At 43.6% G+C, this 17,532-nt stretch overlaps 1 protein-coding gene across 1 annotated transcript; it reads left to right on the top strand.

The window, feature by feature from the left end:
* Positions 1-339: 339 nt before the first annotated feature.
* Positions 340-16,920, top strand: TNFRSF1A (TNF receptor superfamily member 1A). Its single transcript, XM_053935264.1, has 10 exons — positions 340-438; positions 9,684-9,885; positions 10,208-10,336; positions 10,637-10,783; positions 12,654-12,735; positions 13,064-13,131; positions 13,345-13,467; positions 13,802-13,839; positions 14,613-14,772; positions 15,344-16,920. Exons 1-10 carry the CDS (start codon positions 400-402, stop codon positions 15,643-15,645), a joined length of 1,290 nt encoding a protein of 429 aa, XP_053791239.1. The 5' UTR covers positions 340-399; the 3' UTR covers positions 15,646-16,920.
* Positions 16,921-17,532: the final 612 nt, after the last annotated feature.

Raw genomic sequence — 17,532 nt, 5'->3', positions numbered from 1 at the left:
TACATGGTTAATTTTCACGTGGAAAGTACAGCTGAAGCGTAAAATACTCCTGCGTCAAGAACTTTTCAGATTTGAGCAGACCTCCTCTGACTCCTTTCTCGTGTGTTTTCTAGCAGCTTTAGCCACTTGATGCACCATCCGTTGCTTTTCTTCAGCTTGTCCATCTGGGTTTTTAAGGAATACTGCCGACGCCGGTCCTCGCGCGGCGGAGGGCGGGCGGGGCTCGGCGCGGCTCCGGGCCGCCTCCCGCTCGCCGCTCTCTTTCCTGCTGCCGCTGCCAGGAAGTTGGAGACGGGGTAGTCACTCTCCGCGCTGCTCCGGCCGGCGCTGGGTAGGGCTGGGGCGGCTTCCTCTGGGCGTGAGGGACGCTGCCACGGGGATGTAGCGGGCCGCGGAGCCATGCGCGGCCCGGCGCTGCCCCGCAACTCGCTGGGGACGGTAAGTCACGGCGGGGACTTCGTCGCTCCCGACGGAGCGGGAACGTGCGCCGGCGGGATACCGCCTCGCCCGGCGACAACTCCGGTCCCGCGGATCCGCAGCTCGCTGCGGGTCCGCAGAGCGGTGTCCGCCGTCGAGCTTTCGGGCCCGGGCGCTCTTCGACTCTCCTGGCCGCCGTCGGGCTCCCCATCGCTGCCGGGCTGCGCACAGCCCGCTTTCTGCTCGCCCTCTCCGGGACGCTGGGGCTCCTCTCTCGGCAGCCCCACGCCGGGGCGGGCAGCGGTGGGGCAGGGCTCGGGGAGTCTGCGGGAGGGCGAGGCGGGCGGTCGTCGTCGCAAGGGAGGCTGGTGCCGGCGCCGGGGCGGCAGGAGCGGCGGTAGCGGGTCGGGCAGCCGAGCCGCGCCATCCGCCGGGTGCCCGCGGGGCAGCGGCACCGTGCTCGCCGCCTCCCTCCCTCCGCTCCCCGCCCTCCGCTGGGCACCGAGTTCTCTGGCGCCGTTCCCGGGATTTATCCCTGACTCAGTGAAAAGGCGTCTGGGCTTACAGGAACGGCGGTGGATTCCCTGAAGCCCGCGGCGCGGCCGTTAACGCGCGGGGCGGTCCGGGCAGCGCGGCTCGCCGGGGCACCGAGCCGCCCGGGCCGGGATCGGAGCCGCCCCGCTCCCTCCGCCGCTGTGCGGGGGCCGGGGATGAGCCGCCCCCGCTTTGCTGTGCAGCCGGGCGCACACAAATGCCACTCTGCGGGCGTTTGAACAAAGATCAGAGGGTTGTAACTACGCCCCAAACCACGGGATTTGTATAAAAGCAAGTTCAGTTTTGCCGGTAGATCTTCTTTAGCCTTCCCGGGCTTCGTAGGGCAAGACTTTTAAGCTGCCCGCTGTGATTTCGTGGGCGAAAAAGTTGTAAAAGATATCGGAGAGTTTTATGAATAACCTGATTGCCAGATGTGAATGGCAAGTCACGTATCCAGTATCAGCAGAATGTGTGCTAAAGGTGGGACAGTGGAGTGGTGTCACTCAGTATCATGACATGGCTATAAATTCTTCTGTAGAGGTTATGAGGTCAAACTGTTTATCCTTAAATACCTGAGCATCCTAGTAATGCACACTTGCACTTGGCTGCACTGGACTTGTAGAGCTGGCGTAGTTGTTAATTTGTGGCCAGAAAGTTGCAATGTGTGCAAAGTTACCTTCCAGAAGGGTTAGGATTTGGTCTTGGGGTTTTTTTTACCACTTGAAAGGTTTGAAACCCTGGTAGTAGACTTAAAGCTAGCAGTTATAGGACAACACACCTAAAACTGAGGAGAAAGAGTTCCTTGACTATAGCTGTGGATCACTTACCATCTTGGTACCTAGACAGGACATGTAAACTGTTGACTTATGGACAGATTTCAAAGCAGATAGCAAACCTGAAAAGTGTATTTCTGGGTTAAGAATAGAGGTGCACACATTTTGGTGTAAATCAGATACTATATGTGATATTATTCATTCAATTGGCAAAAAAAAAAAAAAAAAAAAAAAAAAAAAAAAAAAAAAAAAGACCTATTGGATTCCCCAAATTCATTATATTCAGTTAAATAAGATACTGGATGAAGTGTCCTTCAGTGGGATTTTTTTTGGAAGATGTTTTCCCCTTCCTATTTGCATGTCATTACAAGTTGTCAATAACACTCTACTCTCTATAGATAATGTTTATATTTTCAATAAAATCATGTTATTTTTTTCCCCCCAGAATTACAGGTCTCACTCTAACTCTGTTGCTTGCTCATCCATCTGTCATTTACGTTGCATATCATCCTGTTTGCCCTCATAGCCTTTCTTGGCCCCCTGATGCCTCCCTTCTACTCTTCTGATACTTGTATGTTTCCTGTGATTCTTCAAAATTTCCCGTAACCTGTTTCCATGCATTCACTCTTTCTGCCTGTCCTTAAACTCATTTTCAGGGGCTCTGTGTTTTCCCCATGCACTTCAAACTTTTACAGTGGACAAAATTGCATCTGTCTTCACTGAGGCCAGGGTGTTTTTTGTCTCATTAAAAGAAAAAAAATATTGTATATATAATGGAAGTTTCATTTATTAAAGAAAATTCTGTTTTATGAAGAAAAAAGACAAAATAGCCATAAGGGTACTTCTGGCACTGATTTCTTTTCAAAGTAAAGGGAGAAACTATAATTTTGAAGTTAAAAGCCACATTATATAAAAATTGAAAACCAGGCCACCAAGTGCATTGTAAGAAAGAGCTGTTGGGCCACCAGCCTGTTTCCAGTAGTGACCAGTCACAGGTGTCTGCCAAGGGTTTTGGAGCAGGGCAAGTGTACAGCAATGAAAAATAATACTTTCCTGGCTTCCAGTGGTCTGGGACTGTAGGAATTTCCAAGCTGAAATGGCGTCTTCATATTTTGGATCCGTGACTATGTTTTTTTTTTTTTTTTTCCTTCTGCTATGGGTGTGGTGATCAGTTTTGGAACCAGGACAGGTTTCTGGCAGAGTCAGCACTCTCTCATGGAGTCCCACACCTCAACTACATGTTGGCTTTAAAAGTACCTCCCTGTGTTTGTTTTGAACCACTCTGCTGCTTGTCTTATGTGATGTCTCTTAGTTCTTGTATTGGAGGAGACAGAGAACACTCATCCCAGTTCATCTTCTCTTTGGCATTCATGGCTTTGAGCCTGCTACAGTATCCTTGGCTCAGGTTTCTCTTTTATAGACTGGTATATTTTATCATTCCCTTTGTGGTAGTGAGTCTGTACCAATGATGATCCTTTTTACTTTTCTTTGTATTATATCTGAGTTAATTTATATAGTTAAGATTGGGGACCAGAACTAGATTCAATCCTTTATATACTGTCATAACAACACTCTTGGTTTTGCTCTCAAATCCTTTCCTAATAATTCATAGCATTTTATTGCATTTCTGATTGTTTTCTCCAATAAGATTAATTGAACTTTTACTGCTTATTAATCTAGTTTTAATATCTATTTTTAGGACTAACTACTTCTAGCCAAATGAAACGCTTATATTAGAGTCTGTGCTAAGTACATTTACGTGGCAATTTTTGTTCTCACAAATAACCAGTCCTGTCAGTCTGGATGCCTTTCCCTTTTCATTAAATAATCAATTGTCTGCATTAGCAGTATTTTTTGTGTTAAACTCACTGTTGTCATTTTGCTCTTTCTTACCCATTTTCTTTAGTCATCACAAAGAAGCTTTGTTTGTATTTGGGGCAGATGCCTTGTGTTCTCTTCCGTAATCCTTGGATAGCTGAGTGCTTCCTTTGCTAAAACATATCCTTTGCTAAAACATTATTTTGTGTTATGCTCTTAGGAACCTGACAGTGGAAAGCACATCTCAAAGCAATGTCACTACATTTTCCTATTAAACCAAACAGGAATATATCTGAGTAGGACTTGGCATTTGACAGTTACCTGACTTAAAAATTCACCTAGTGAGTCACTGACAAGGGGCACAAGCTGGGGCTGAGGGCTCATGCCCAGCTGAAAATCATTTCAGGATGGAAAAGTAAGGACCCCCTGAGCCTTCCCATGGCTCCTGCTCCATCAGTGCTCTGATGTGAGGCTGTACAGCAGCACAGTGGAACTCAGCTCTGAACACAGGCAGGCAAAGTGCTGGGATGTTGAGGGTGAGTGAACGTGGCATTCTGACCCATTGTCCACCACAGTGTCCTTGGAGGGAAAGCTTCTAAAGAAATTTTCTTATGGTTATTATCACCTGCTGACTTCTCCATTATTTTCTTAATCTTTACTAACATGAAATAAAGCCTTTTAGCTTATTATATACTTTATGATATTTTATGATATGAAGTCCACAATCTTTATAGATAATCACTATTTTCTTTCAGTTTCTAAGTTAAGATTTCTAAGGCCTTTCTTCATTTGATCAAAGCTATTACTAGTCTCCTGAATTTAGACAAGGCCTGAAATACAGCATTCTTTCATCTGACCTTCATAAAATGAAGGATTATTTATTATAGTAGTTCTTGTAGCCTTCTTTTGTCCTTTCCAGATTTTAGTGAGCAATGACAAAAGCTTCCTGTAAATGTTGCTTTAATGCACATTTCTCAATGTGTAAAGCAGAAGTTCTGGTTTCCCTTTCATCTTTGTATTGCAAACTAAAACAAATGTGAACCTCAAAGAGCTTTTGGAAATGGCTGAACCAGACAAAGAACGTAAGAGTAAGTCCTGTACTCTGATTTCTTTGGTAGCTTATTAGTCTGTGCAAGATACTGGTTTTCATCCAAGCCTCCAAGCTGACTAATTAAAATGGCTGACAGATGATTTATATGTAAAATACTTGTGCATGGGGCATGTATCATGCTGGATTCTTAAGCCAGGGTAACTTGCTGTTACAAAATACTTTGAAACACTTGAATGACTCATAATGCCTCTTATTTGCACGTAGTTGATAGTTAATTAGTTTAAAAATGGAATTTGCAAAATGGACGCCTTTTATGAGAGAAGCGGTTGATTAAGTTATTACAATGGAATTTTTGTGCAACTTGGTCCATGAGGATTAAGGATGACAAACTAAATATATTTATATGAATAAGATACTGATTTAATTGATGATGATAATGCTGAGAGTAAAAGACTTAATTCATAATTATTTACAACACAATATAGACAGTTATAACTACTAGTATGGTGTACTGTTTTCTCAAGAAATATTGAAGCAACAGTATTAAAGATAGCAAAATGGCCTGTGTTCATGCTGAGTAATTTGATATTTCCCAGCCTCCTGAGGTGATACTATGGAGCAGCCCTGACATGCTGCACTCCCTATGCAGTCCTTCTGTTTCAGGTACTGTGCTTTATGTCCCCTCATCCTGAGAACATGGCTCTCAAGCGTCCCTTATTTCTACCCTCTCATCTGTCTTTCTGGCATCTTGCTCTGTTCCTCACTTTCATCTTTGCCCTTCCTTTCTTCCTTTGCCTTACTCTGGTGGGACATCACCTCACTTGCAGTTCTCTGTGCATGGCCTGGTGAGGCAGAAGCAGGAACAAGGGTGTAAATTGTAGTGGTGGCAGTAATTCAAGAATATTTGAGTGTGAAAATTGTTGAAAGGCTCCTAACTCCTGTCTCAGCTGTCAAAACGTTGCATAAAAGAGCTTTTGGGATTGTGCTGTGTCTTTTTTCATTGTAGGTAAAGTGCTGGGCAGTAAGTGTTGGCATGAGGCATGGGAAGGAACTAGGGTTGCCTTACGTGTGAGGAGAATGTGCAGGGAACACAGCTGTCACCCAACGGGGTGGAATGTTTTAAGGAAGCAGCATTCTGCCATATTTTGTTTATTCCAGCAGCAGTTTCATAAGTAAACCCTCGAGTTTCTGCTGACTCTGTTTTCCTTGGGTAGTCCCTGCTGACTGAAATGACTGAGTAGGTGTGAATCAGTTGTGTGCATCGCACATGGTTTGAGTTATCACTTGGCTTAGGTAATGCACATTGTGAAGTTGCTTAGTGGGTACTGTTTTTTTTTATCTTGGCAAGTGGAGTGTGCTGTACATCTAACAATGGAAATTCAGCTTATTTCACTTGCAGAAGACCTCTAAAGTTTGCCTTGGCAAACACTTATCAATGACTTGAGGCTTCAGTGCTTGGTAAACGGAGCTAAATCTGGCTGGCGACTGATCACCAGCTGTGTTCCTCAGGGCTCAATTCCAGGGCCAGTTCTGTTCAATGTATTTATTCTAGATAAATTGGAGCATTGAGCAATGACTAGAATGAAATTGAGCAAGTCCAAATGCTGGATCCTGAATCTGGGGACAGAGTTACTTCCAGGCACAAATCTAAACTGCATGGAGTACCCTGGGGGTGCAGGTGGGCAGGTGTGCCCCGGCAGCCCAGAGGGCAGGAGCCGTGTCCTGGGGGCATCAAACACAGAGCACAGAGGGCACGGGGGATCATCCACTGTGCTTGGCGCTGGTGCGACCTCACCTGGAATGCTGGCAGCAGTTCAGAGCCTCACAATTTAAGGATTTGAAGGCCCTTGAATGTGTCCGGAGGAGGGAGACTGCTCTGAATTTTTTTGAATCAGGCTCTCATCTCCATCAGACAGATTTGTTGGTACAAATCAGCTGTGTTACATGGTAGCTTAAGATAGGTGCCTCAAAAGAGAGATCCCCAGCAAAGAAATCCCTTATGATCTGAACTCCCTATCCCTCCAGCAACAGTCTGGATCAAAAAGCACTATTATATGGAGTCTCTTCACTCTTCATTGGGTCACTCCTTAACTACCAAGTGGTTGCCATGTGGTCACCATCATATTCTCTTAGGCTAGTTTTGCTGAAGATTTTGATCAGTTCTGTAGTCCGTGTTGTAATACGGTTGTTACAGTTCATATACCATGAGTTACGTGCCTTCCAACTGAAACAGAACAGACTGTTCTAATTTCATGTATTGCCTGAATTTGATGAAGCTGTTCATTGGTATAAATCAGTGTATTGCTGAATGGCTTGGGGAGCTGCTTAAGATGGTGGTGTTTTGGGTTTTTTTCCATCATGTGAGTGATTTTGCTGGATGGCCTAGTCACTGGGGTGTGAGTCACTCATGGTGTGTGACTCTCTGTTCTTCAGATTGTGGTCCATAACTCCGTAATGTGTTAACTCCGCTTTGATGACATTTACAGACATGGTTTCACTTAATCTGAAAAATTAAAAACACTTCTGTTTTCTTTTGGCTTTGAAGGTGTATCTGACCAATTTTCTCTGTATTTTTGGCTTAATCTTTGATGTTTTTATATTCTTTCTATTGCTGACTTGTGTGACTTACAGGCTGACTATGTTTTTATATCAGGGGATTAATCACTAGCTAGTGAATTGTCGCACTACGACACAAAATAACTTGTGTATTTACTCAAGATGTAAAAGAGTAAAAGGAAGCAAGTTTTATTTCTAACTTCGCAATATATAGAATTTTAAAAGTGACAGTGTATTGGAGGATGAAATTGCTACCTCTCCAACCACACTGTCTAAACTAACAGTCTATGAATTTTCTCTTCCCACAAAGAAGAATGTAAATTATTATTTACATGACAGTGCGTGAGAAACTCTAGTAGAAATATGTAAACATCAGGAGGCATAGAAAACTTTTAAAAGAACTTTAAAACTTTTAAAAGAACAGGGCAACAGTGAATCAGAATGTTTTTATTGTTACTGTGTGTCAGACCATCTATGTGAAAGATTTTTTTATCCATTTTCCTGCAAGCAATAAATCTTGTAGTGTCAGCTGCTGAAACTATTTTTAGTTCCACCGAGCAGTTGTTGGAGTGCTTACAATTATTCTGTGGTCAACTTAATGAAGTCTGAAATGATATCTATTTAAATATGTGGTTCTTTTTTTTCCTGTTCACCCTTTTAGCATCTGGTCTATTGAATAGGTCAGAGCTCTCTGAAAAACATTTTAATTTTGTCAGAGTTGTGAACTCCATCCTTCTTGAGGTTTTAAGTTGCTTTTAGGTATGTACCTTTCTCCCCCAAGGCTTTAACTCTGAAAGAGAAACAGGATAGTGTAGGGCTGTCATAATCATTTCATTCTACATATCTTTTGGTAAGCTTGATACCACAAAATTGGTATCAAGACTGTGGTTTACCTTTATTGGTTTACTTTGTTTTTGCTATAACTCTCCTAAGCTGAAAAAGCAAAAAAAGGAAAAAAAAACCAACTCTGAAGCTGTACTTGTACTTCTGGGCATCTTCAAAAAAAAAAAAAACACTTTCAGAAAAACAAGCTGGGAAAACATTACAATTAGAGGGAAGGTAGTGCAGTAAAACTTTATGTGAGATTATATTGGCAGGGCAGTGTTCGTTTGCAAAAAAAATTAGTTGATTTTCATCATTCATATGATCTGATGCATCGAGTTCATTGATACATCTGTAACATACTCAGAAGCATTAAGACATGGATGTCCAGACAGTGTCATTTGTGTGCAAAGAGGATGACAAGGGATGCAGGTTGTCAAGTCTTCATCATGCTGCTGGACTTCTTCATGGTACTATAAAGTGGTTTTTCAACAAATCTTTCATATTCTTCAGGAGTCACTGGTTGATATGGGATGGGTCTTTGCTGTAGAAACTTGCTGACTTCAAGTTTCATAAATCTTGGACCAAGTTTTGACCTGGTTTTGTTTTGTTGGGGTTTTTTAACCTTTTTGTTGTTGTTTGTTTTTTCTCTATCTGAATGTTTGAAATGCAGGCCTGAGGCCCAACAGGCAAAGGAGTTGTGTTTGTGATATGCTGCAATCTTGTTACCATCCTTCTGGTACAGGATCTTTTGCTGATGAATCATTTCTGCTGTCCTCTTACCAGAGTAGAGACCTTTTGGCCATTACATAAACAGTATATTTCTCAATTTCAGTGCTGGGAATAGTGTCCTGAAAACAGTGTCCAGGGAACGGCATCCTTCATTATTGGTACAGGCTGTGCTTTTAACCTTTGGTTCATGTGTGTGTGGGTGTACAAAGTCACCCTCTCTTACAGTCATATGGCAGTCATGCCAATCCTAATATTACTGTTAAGACTGGCATGATAACAGTAACTTTCAAGGGGAAGAATAGAAATCAAATCTCAATGGTGTTAACAAAAGAAGAAACTGCTCATTTTTGTGTTGAACTGTATGGGCTGATTGCTAACAGCTGCAGTTTAAGAGGAAGAATGTACATTTGATACGGGGAGAAATAAAAAACCTAACTTTCCCATGTTTCTAGGTCTGGCTTGCTCAGGAGGCGTTTTGGAAGATTTCCTGTACTTAGCAGGCAGTGAGATCCTCTTTTGCCATCTTATTCCAAACTTCCCATCTTGTGTATTTATTCAGTGGAACTACAAGTACTGGATGCATTCTTCTCTGTGAACGGTTTCTACATGGACAGCCTTACTGCCTTCCTTAATAAAAACATTTCTTTGCTCTTGTGTAACTTTTATGCAAGCTACAGCATTTTCAAGGCATTCCATGTATAAAATATTTGTTTTATATACAACCAGTTTGCTGTAGAGGTCATTGAATGGTATATTAATATCACAGATGGCAGGCATTGGTTTTTTGGGGTTTATTTTTGTAAATCATCTCCCCAGACACATTTGCCAGTGGAGGGTCCCATTACCAGAATTAGCCAAGTAAACTGAACTCATGATGTGATGTTATTCTAAGTGCTGAAATCAGGGGTGCAGTCTGCAGTAGGATATAATGTTTTCTCGCCTTGTTTCTCTCCTCTCCCTCCCTCCCTCTCTATTTACAGGTTATTCTAATATTTGTCTGTGTGTTGACAAAGGAATCTGTAGAAATTACTCCAGTGCCATATAGACTGCAAGTCCGTCAGGTAGCTTTGGATGGAAGAGACCCCTCTAATCCTTTGAGGAGAGAAAAGAAACAGATGCACTGTCAACTTGGACAATACCTACACCCCAGAAAGACCCATTGCTGCATGAGGTGTCATGCAGGTACACAAAATAAATACAGTAGCAGTGACTTTCACCTGGGAGGCATTTCCCAGTCCTGCACTCTCCAACTGTCTCTCTCATACAGTTAATCAGCTCTCCCTTTGCTTGGTACCTATCCCTACCCAGATGAATTCTTACTCCTTTTATTTATTCTTATTCCTTTTCTCCTCTTACGGGCTTCCTCTCACACTGGTGAGAGGAAGCGTACTTGGTCTTTATGGCATCAGCTCCAGGGTTTCTTTGAGGAACCAGTGACTCCTGTCCTCCCTACGCCAATGCATTTGCCTTCCTGTCAGAGCTCTGTTAAGAGATTTTCTTGCAGGTACCTACAAGGCAAAAGACTGTGATGGGCCTGACCAGGCAACTGTCTGTCTTCCGTGCGCCAATGGCACATTCACAGCTATTGATAACACCATGTCTAAATGCTTCCAGTGCAAACGCTGCCGTACAGGTGAGTTACTGTGAGGTCTGCAGGATCTGAGGAAAATGGGGGTGGATGAAAGCTGGAGGGAATGGCAAGGTGAGCAAAGGAGCTTGGAAAACGAAGCAGTTGAATGGGTAAGACAGTGTATGGGGATGGACTGGGGACAGCAGGAATAAGGGTTACCAAACTGGAACAGTCTGAGATACAGTTTGCAGGCCTTTCTGGCCTTTTTCTGTGAAAATTAGGGGATAACAATACCTATAACAGTGCTCTCAGTTGAAGGTGAAAGAAGAGGCTGGAGTAATAATATCTCCTTTCTTTCCTCAGCACTCCAGCAGATAGTAGAGACCCCCTGCACCCCAAAGCAAGATACTGTTTGTGGCTGTCAGAAGAATCAGTATCGGATTGATTCTGATTCTGAATACTTCCGGTGTAGGAACTGCAGCTCATGTGCCGATGGGATTATTGCCAGCTGTGAGTATGGCATGGATATGGCTCCAGTGCAGATGTACTGTAGTAGGGTAGACTTTCTGATACGCTGCAGTGCCTTGCACTGAAAGGATGGTAGTTTTGGAACAGCTCTGGTGTTTGTCTGCCCTTTTTCCCCAGAAAGACTGCTATATTTTACCTGCTCTGGCATCAATCCCTGTTTCATGTCATAGCTGCTTTCTTTTGTTCTTGAACTGTTTCTTGGTTTTGGCTGTTGAGAGGAGCTGCTTTCTACTTAATTTTGGGGCCTCTGCCTTGCCTGTCCTGAAGCAAGGTCTTTATGTTCTAGAGTGGGTTTCCCCTTGCCTTCCTTGTTTGTCTTTCTCCTGATGCTCACTGCATTTCCCCTACCAACTGCTGGAAACACTTTGAGTATGATGGATGAAAGCACCTCTGGCCCTTGTGCTTAGCTGAACTGCTTGTCAGTCAATTGCTGAGCAACCACAGTGTTCTGTGAAGTGTTCTAAAGTAAAGAGCTGCTAGTAATGCTGAATTATACCCAGTGGCATTAGGCATTACCTTGGGATGATGCTGCTGTCTGGGAAAAGTACTCGTGTTAGCTGTCCCAAGGTCAGGAATCAGAGACCTTAAACAAACACTGCTGTCTGTAGTCTAATTCTTTCCATGTCCCTTAAATGTCTTCCTTTGATGTGCCGACTGAGAAGTGACGAGTCAGTATTGGATGCAACACGAACTGGCTTTATTTCCTTGATTAGCTGTTTTATAAGGTTGCACCGGTGGATCCGACTGTGCGGCCGAACAAGACATCACACATCCGTGCCCATTCACACACCGACTGGTCTTCCAAATCTGCACTTACATATATTCCTTCGTAGCTGTCTTCCAACCCAAGGACACACACTCTCCTCTCAACATCTTATTCAGCTGGTCATGATCTGTATCAAAGACACAATTATAAGTAATTTAGTCATTGTTCTTTAATTATCCAGCTGGACCATGCTTCCAGTCCAGCTGCTCCCACATCTTACCTTGTCTTAAAGCTGTCCTCTCTTCTTTGCAAACTGCGCTGCTCCTGATCCCTTTCCCATCTCTTACCCTGCCCAGTGTGAGGTTTGCTGTCTCACTGGTGAATGTGTTCCCTCTAGTGCTCAATCGTCTTGTCACAGTTTCCACGCTTAAGCCTCTCCTCAAGGGTCATGATTGCACACTGTCCTTGAGCAGTTTCCTTCCCTCTTGGCTGATGTAGAACTGTTTCATTCCCATCCCTCACTTGTCACAGAATGCATGCTCCTTGTTATAGTACATTTTCTCCTCCTCTCATGCAATTTAATGTCCTTCCATCACTGTTCTTCCCTGCTCCTCCCCACACCTGTTTTACTCAGGCTCTCTCCTGTGACTTGCTTAGAAGTGATAGTTCTTTCATTTCTTACCCCTTCCACTCATGACATCAGAAGACTGCTTATGTGTCCCATGACTTGAAGTGATTTCTCCCTGCCCCGAACTGACTTCCTCACCAGTCCCAGCTGCTCAGGGACCACTTCTCCCTCATCTTGGCCTGACTAATGTGGTTTCCCCTTCCTGTCATGCTTGAACTTGAGTGACTTTTACTGCTTTTTGCACATACACTAATTCCAGCTGCTCTGTAATTATAGTCCCTTTCCAAGCCTCTCCAGAGGTGCCCACCTTCAGGACAGTGGCACTCTTATTTTTATTACTTTTATCCTCCCCCAGCTCTGTTTTTATACGTAGATCAAATCCTTTATCTCTTCTGCAGTAGCAGTTTTCCAGGCTTAAAAAAGGATAATCTCTCATCCATCTTGGAGTGGATTTTTTTCCCTTTGTTTTTGTCTTTGTCGAGATTATGGCAACAGTTTCTGTTTTTTTTCCTCTACAGGTTCAAAGAACAAAGATGCCATTTGTAGGTGTAAGCCTCAATTCTTCCTGTCACGTAGTAATATTTGCAAGCCTTGCAACAGGTGAGCTTTTTTACTCTGTATGCCCCACAACTAAGTAGGAGAGACAGCAGGAGCTCCACAGCGGGAGGAAATTCTTCACATGACTCTTTCTATCTAGACATAACTTTACAATATTCTAATTGCCTTTCTGGGGCAAGTAGGTCTTCACCTCTGCCACCCCGAGTCTCCTCCATCAGCCCACTAAGAGCCCACTAAGAGCCCAAGGTCACTAGTCACACTGCATTGCTCTGCTTTGCAGGCTCACCTTGACTTGTCTGTTAATTAGGGTGGTTGGAAATGGCTAGAGTTTCATTGCACGTGTGCTCACCTCTCTGATTCGCCCTTTCAGCTGCACTGGAGAAGACTGCTTGCTGTGTCCTAGCCCAGTCACTACCTCACCGACTTCATCTGGGCTGAGTGAGTGCTCAGGGGATTGAAGGGCAGTGGAATCTTTTCATTGTGGGGTGTTGTTCCCTTAATGCCTTTTGTAAAGGGTTATATTTTCCACTTTGTCAAACCATTATCCTTTTTCTCCCTACCATTTGCAAATCTTCACTTGCTGTTCTTCCTCTAGCACTTACCTCCTCTTTTCTTAGTCACTCATGCATTGGCTCTCTTCCTTTTGTCCAGATGGAAACCTTGTACTTGGCACCCTTGTTGCAATATTTGGAGTTATCTTCCTCCTCTGCCTTGCACGTAAAGTAGGGAAGCTGGTCCAGAAAGATAAGATAGTGTCATCTTTCTACTCCTGTGGTGAGTACAGTGGCATGTGCAGTCATATGGATTGGGATAGACACTGATTTCTGTGTGGTTTTGTGTGTGTGAGGGACAAAGTAGGATCCCCTTACTCTGCTCTGCTGCAAGGCCAGAGTAGCACAAGAAATAAATAGCCAAGGCTCTTGTTGCAGTTCCACATCCAGGCCCGTAGCTGTGACTGGGTGTGCACGTGAGCTTATTTCTGGGATGTGTATTTTGCTATAAAACATTTTTGAGGGTAGGATTATGAGTAGCTGCTTTCCTGTTTTCTCTGGGATAAGAGGAAGTGAAAATAATTTCTGCTTTTTTTTTTTTTTTTCTTTCTTTGAAGTTTCTTTGCCACAGACACCCAAGGAGACGGTATCAGAGGTGAGCAAGATGATAGGTATTAGAGCTTACCTTCCACTTTCAGATATGTTATCCTGGGATCTGGAGTAATATTTCTCCCCATGAGCTGTTTTCAGGCCCTGTATTTTCAAGTGAGCTGAGTAATAGGGTTGTTTAACTCAGAAGTCATTTCCTGTAGAGGGTGGAGCCAGTAACACCTTACTTTCCCTCTTCTAGAGGATGCTTTTCAAACTCCTGGCTTTTTTTTCCCCTCCTTTTTTTTCTGGATGCATTTTGTTCAGATAGTTGGTTCTTAATCCCCTTTTCTTTCTGTGTACCTCAAGCTTGGAGGATTTAATTAATTTCACTTCAGATCTCGACTCCACAAGCCTCTCAGTGCTGCTTCACAGTATTCTCTCAGGTCCAAGGTAACTCTGCAAATAAGAGGGCCCAGGCAGCAGCTGAGGTGGGGTTTCCACAGCCTTACAGAGGAGGCTGATGGGAAAGGTGGCATGTGGAGCTTCTAGAATGGTGGTGATTTTGGGTACCAGCCTTACTTGATTTTGTAAGGAAATACTTTTTTCTGGACTACTGTTTTGTGGTGCCAAAAGAAAGTTAAAACACTTTGGGTTCTGCTGGAAAGAAATGTTTGGTGTACTCTGTTGAAACAAGGCATGTAGGAAGAATTAAAATCTCAACACCCACTCCCCACCTAGCTTGGATAAATTTTAGCATATAAAGCTAGTGGTTACTTGCAGGAGACAGATGTATTGTGCTGCTGTGGGTGATTCTGGACTATGTAATGTGTCTTTCAGGTTGAGGAAGAAAGAAATAAAATTTCCACCCTTCTTCCTGAGTTCCAGAAGGAAACAGAATTGCCATTAAATGCAGCCCTATCACCTACGCCTCCGCCACAGAGTTCACATGAATTACCAGACTGTGTCAGACCTGCCAGGAAGACACAGCTTCCAGACAGTAAGTGAAACTCCTCCGTCCTTCTCTCCTTCCCCAGTCAAACAGGAACCTAATTATGCAGATGCATCTAGAAGAATGCTGGACAGACCTTACCCAGTGTACGTGACCTGGATGTATACCCATGCACGGCACAGTAGAAAGGCAGAAGCATGCCCAGAGCCTGTCAGTCTGTATATGCTAAATATCTGTTGTCCCTTTTCCCTCCCAGCAAAATGGATTGTCATATGTGTTGACATGCTGTCAGTCTTAATGCCTCTGGGGTAGGGGCCCAGAATAATTTCAATAATTCATTCTTTTTCAAGAATGTATGGCAGAAAGGCCCTAAGCAAATGCGCTTGACTCTGCTCATAACCTTATACAAGAGCATATGGAAACATTTCCATTACATTTTGAGGGATAAGAGCAAGTCTGGACATCACACGAGTCTGTGTGATTAATCTGGAGAACTGGAGAAGACTTGAACAAGAGGGGGCAATGCAAGATTCCAAGGCAACCTCCAGCCCTGGATTACTGACATTCTCCTTGAGGTCAAAGAATCTTGCTGCTCAGGGTTTCCCCTCTGTATTCACAGACCCTGCTGTTCTGTACACTGTGGTGGATCACGTGCCGCCGTCGCGGTGGAAGGAGTTTGTGCGGCGCCTGGGCCTGAGTGACTACGACCTGGAGCGGATTGAGCTGGAGCACCGGCGCCTGCGAGATGCCCAGTATGAAATGCTCCGACTGTGGAAACTGCAGATGGGCCGTGCTGCCACTGTGGAGCACATCAGCCGTGTTCTCAACCAGATGGAGCTCAGTGGCTGCAGTGACGCTGTTCAAGAAACTTTGCTAAACCAGAACTCTCCTCAACCTTGCAGCCTCCACAACCATCTTTAATCTATTTCTGCTTTAGCTGCCTTTGACTATTAAGAGGGGATCATAGCTCTCTTTCTTTCCCCGTATCTCCCCATCTTTGTAACACTTGTCAGCTGGTTTTGTTGGAGACAGCAGCAGGTTATGCTGGAGGAAAGCTGAGGTTTGCTTCTTAACCACCATGTAGTTCAAACTTTAAGCCACAGCAGACCTCTGCAACACCTCCTTTCCCAAGGAGGGGAAGCACCGCATAAAGGAAGTGGTGTGTGAACTCTGACCAAGATGCAAATAGGAGCTCTGAGTGACTTGATCATAGATCAGCTTCTATGGACAAGTTGTTGCTGAAACAGGTGCTCCACACATCGTGTGGTAGGTAAACTTGTAGGGTGCTTTCGTTAAGCTTATTGTTCAGATGTTAAAGTCTGAACACTCACTTCTTGCAGATCTATTTTTCTGTGAGATCAACCAGTTGAAGTGGCTCATATTGCAGCCTTTTGATTGCTAAATCTGACTCAGAGGAAGTGGTGGGAGGATGTGCCTTATTTCTGGGAGTAGGAGAGGATTGCCCTCTCTCGGTGTCAACCGGTAGCAACTAGTAGCTATCACTGTAGCAAAAGACTCCTGGAGATTGAGAACTGGCTCTCTCTGCAAGAAACAGGAGGACATTATCCTTTCCACACCATGTTCCTCAGGTTCCAGAGGAGTAAGGATTCCAAGCCAGTGAGTCAGATGAGAGGGTTGGGGCTTTTTTCCTCAAGATTTTTTTTTATTTTTTTTTTTCCCTGTATCTAGAAACCATGTAAGTTAGCATTAACAAAACACCTGCCTTTGTGTTTGTCCAAGTGCAGGGTGGCAAGTAGTGTGTGCATCTGCCTGGGTGAGGTGGTACCTATGCGTGAGCACAGGTAGCCTGAGCACCTCTGTAAATCTGTGCTTGCACACAGGCTGGTAGGCTTGTGTCTACCTACTTATCTACATATGGAAGATTCGATGAATCTAATTGCAAATGGGGCTGTGTACATGTCTGTATAGATATTTTAGCAACTGTTGAATAACTTCACACTACTTCCTGGACTGTGTTCTGTGGGAGCCATTTGGTACCATCTCCAGGCTCTCCCCATCACTTTCTTACTAGAATTATCCTGGGAGAACTAGATGTAGAAAAATTCAATTAGCCTGCACCAGGTGCAGGTTGTCCACATGTTTGTAAATGTTTTTTTCAGTCTCTAATCCCTTGACCAGAGAGGAACTTTCTATTGTAAATACACTAAATGTTCTGAATTAAAGTGAATATTTTTACCTCTGTTGTGGTGTTGCTCATATCAGCTCTTTTCTGTGACTGTGGCTGGGGGCAGAGAAAGGGGAATAACTTACAGAAGTGTTCAGAGTGGGTGGCTTGGTGGTCTTTTGTATTTTTTTTTAAAACCCAAGTTTTATGTATTTTGGTATGCAAAACTTAGCTGACGTCACATCACAAGAAGTTAGCTGTGGGCAGGAAGTAAGACTTCAATGAAATCCACTTGCAAGTCTTCTCAGATATTCAAGAACATGAATGCCAGCATATTTAGAGTGAATTTTTAAGCAATGTACAATGAGTCATTTGGATTTGTATCTGACTTTTTAAACAGGAAAATATCTTTAAATAAAATAATAATAGGTTATACTTTAATGTTAATCTTCTATGTTTTTGTCTGAGGAACCAGAGCACCATGTTAAATAAGGAAGGACTACTCCTATTCTATTTGAAAGTTTCCTACTTGAAACATGGAAGTTCCTGACCATCAGTGACAAAGCCAAGAACTGACGTCAGTTTTAATTCCCAGTTTGAGGCTTTGTTTTGCTATGCCTACATCCTATTTTAATTGAGGATGACGTTGTTGTTGTTGTTGTTGTTTTTTAATCAGAGGCAGT

Source organism: Vidua chalybeata, chromosome 2, assembly GCF_026979565.1.
Source record: "Vidua chalybeata isolate OUT-0048 chromosome 2, bVidCha1 merged haplotype, whole genome shotgun sequence".
NCBI lineage: Eukaryota > Metazoa > Chordata > Aves > Passeriformes > Viduidae > Vidua > Vidua chalybeata.
The sequence above is the reverse complement of the archived record's forward strand: the minus strand, read 5'-3'. Positions and strand labels throughout refer to the sequence as shown.

Coding starts and splice junctions, on each gene's coding strand:
- TNFRSF1A (XM_053935264.1), top strand. CDS start 400: ATGCGCGGCCCGGCGCTGCCCCGCAACTCGCTGGGGACG. Junction 12,736..13,063: donor ATTTGCAAGCCTTGCAACAG/GTGAGCTTTTTT, acceptor TCGCCCTTTCAG/CTGCACTGGAGAAGACTGCT. Junction 13,468..13,801: donor GTCATCTTTCTACTCCTGTG/GTGAGTACAGTG, acceptor CTTTCTTTGAAG/TTTCTTTGCCACAGACACCC.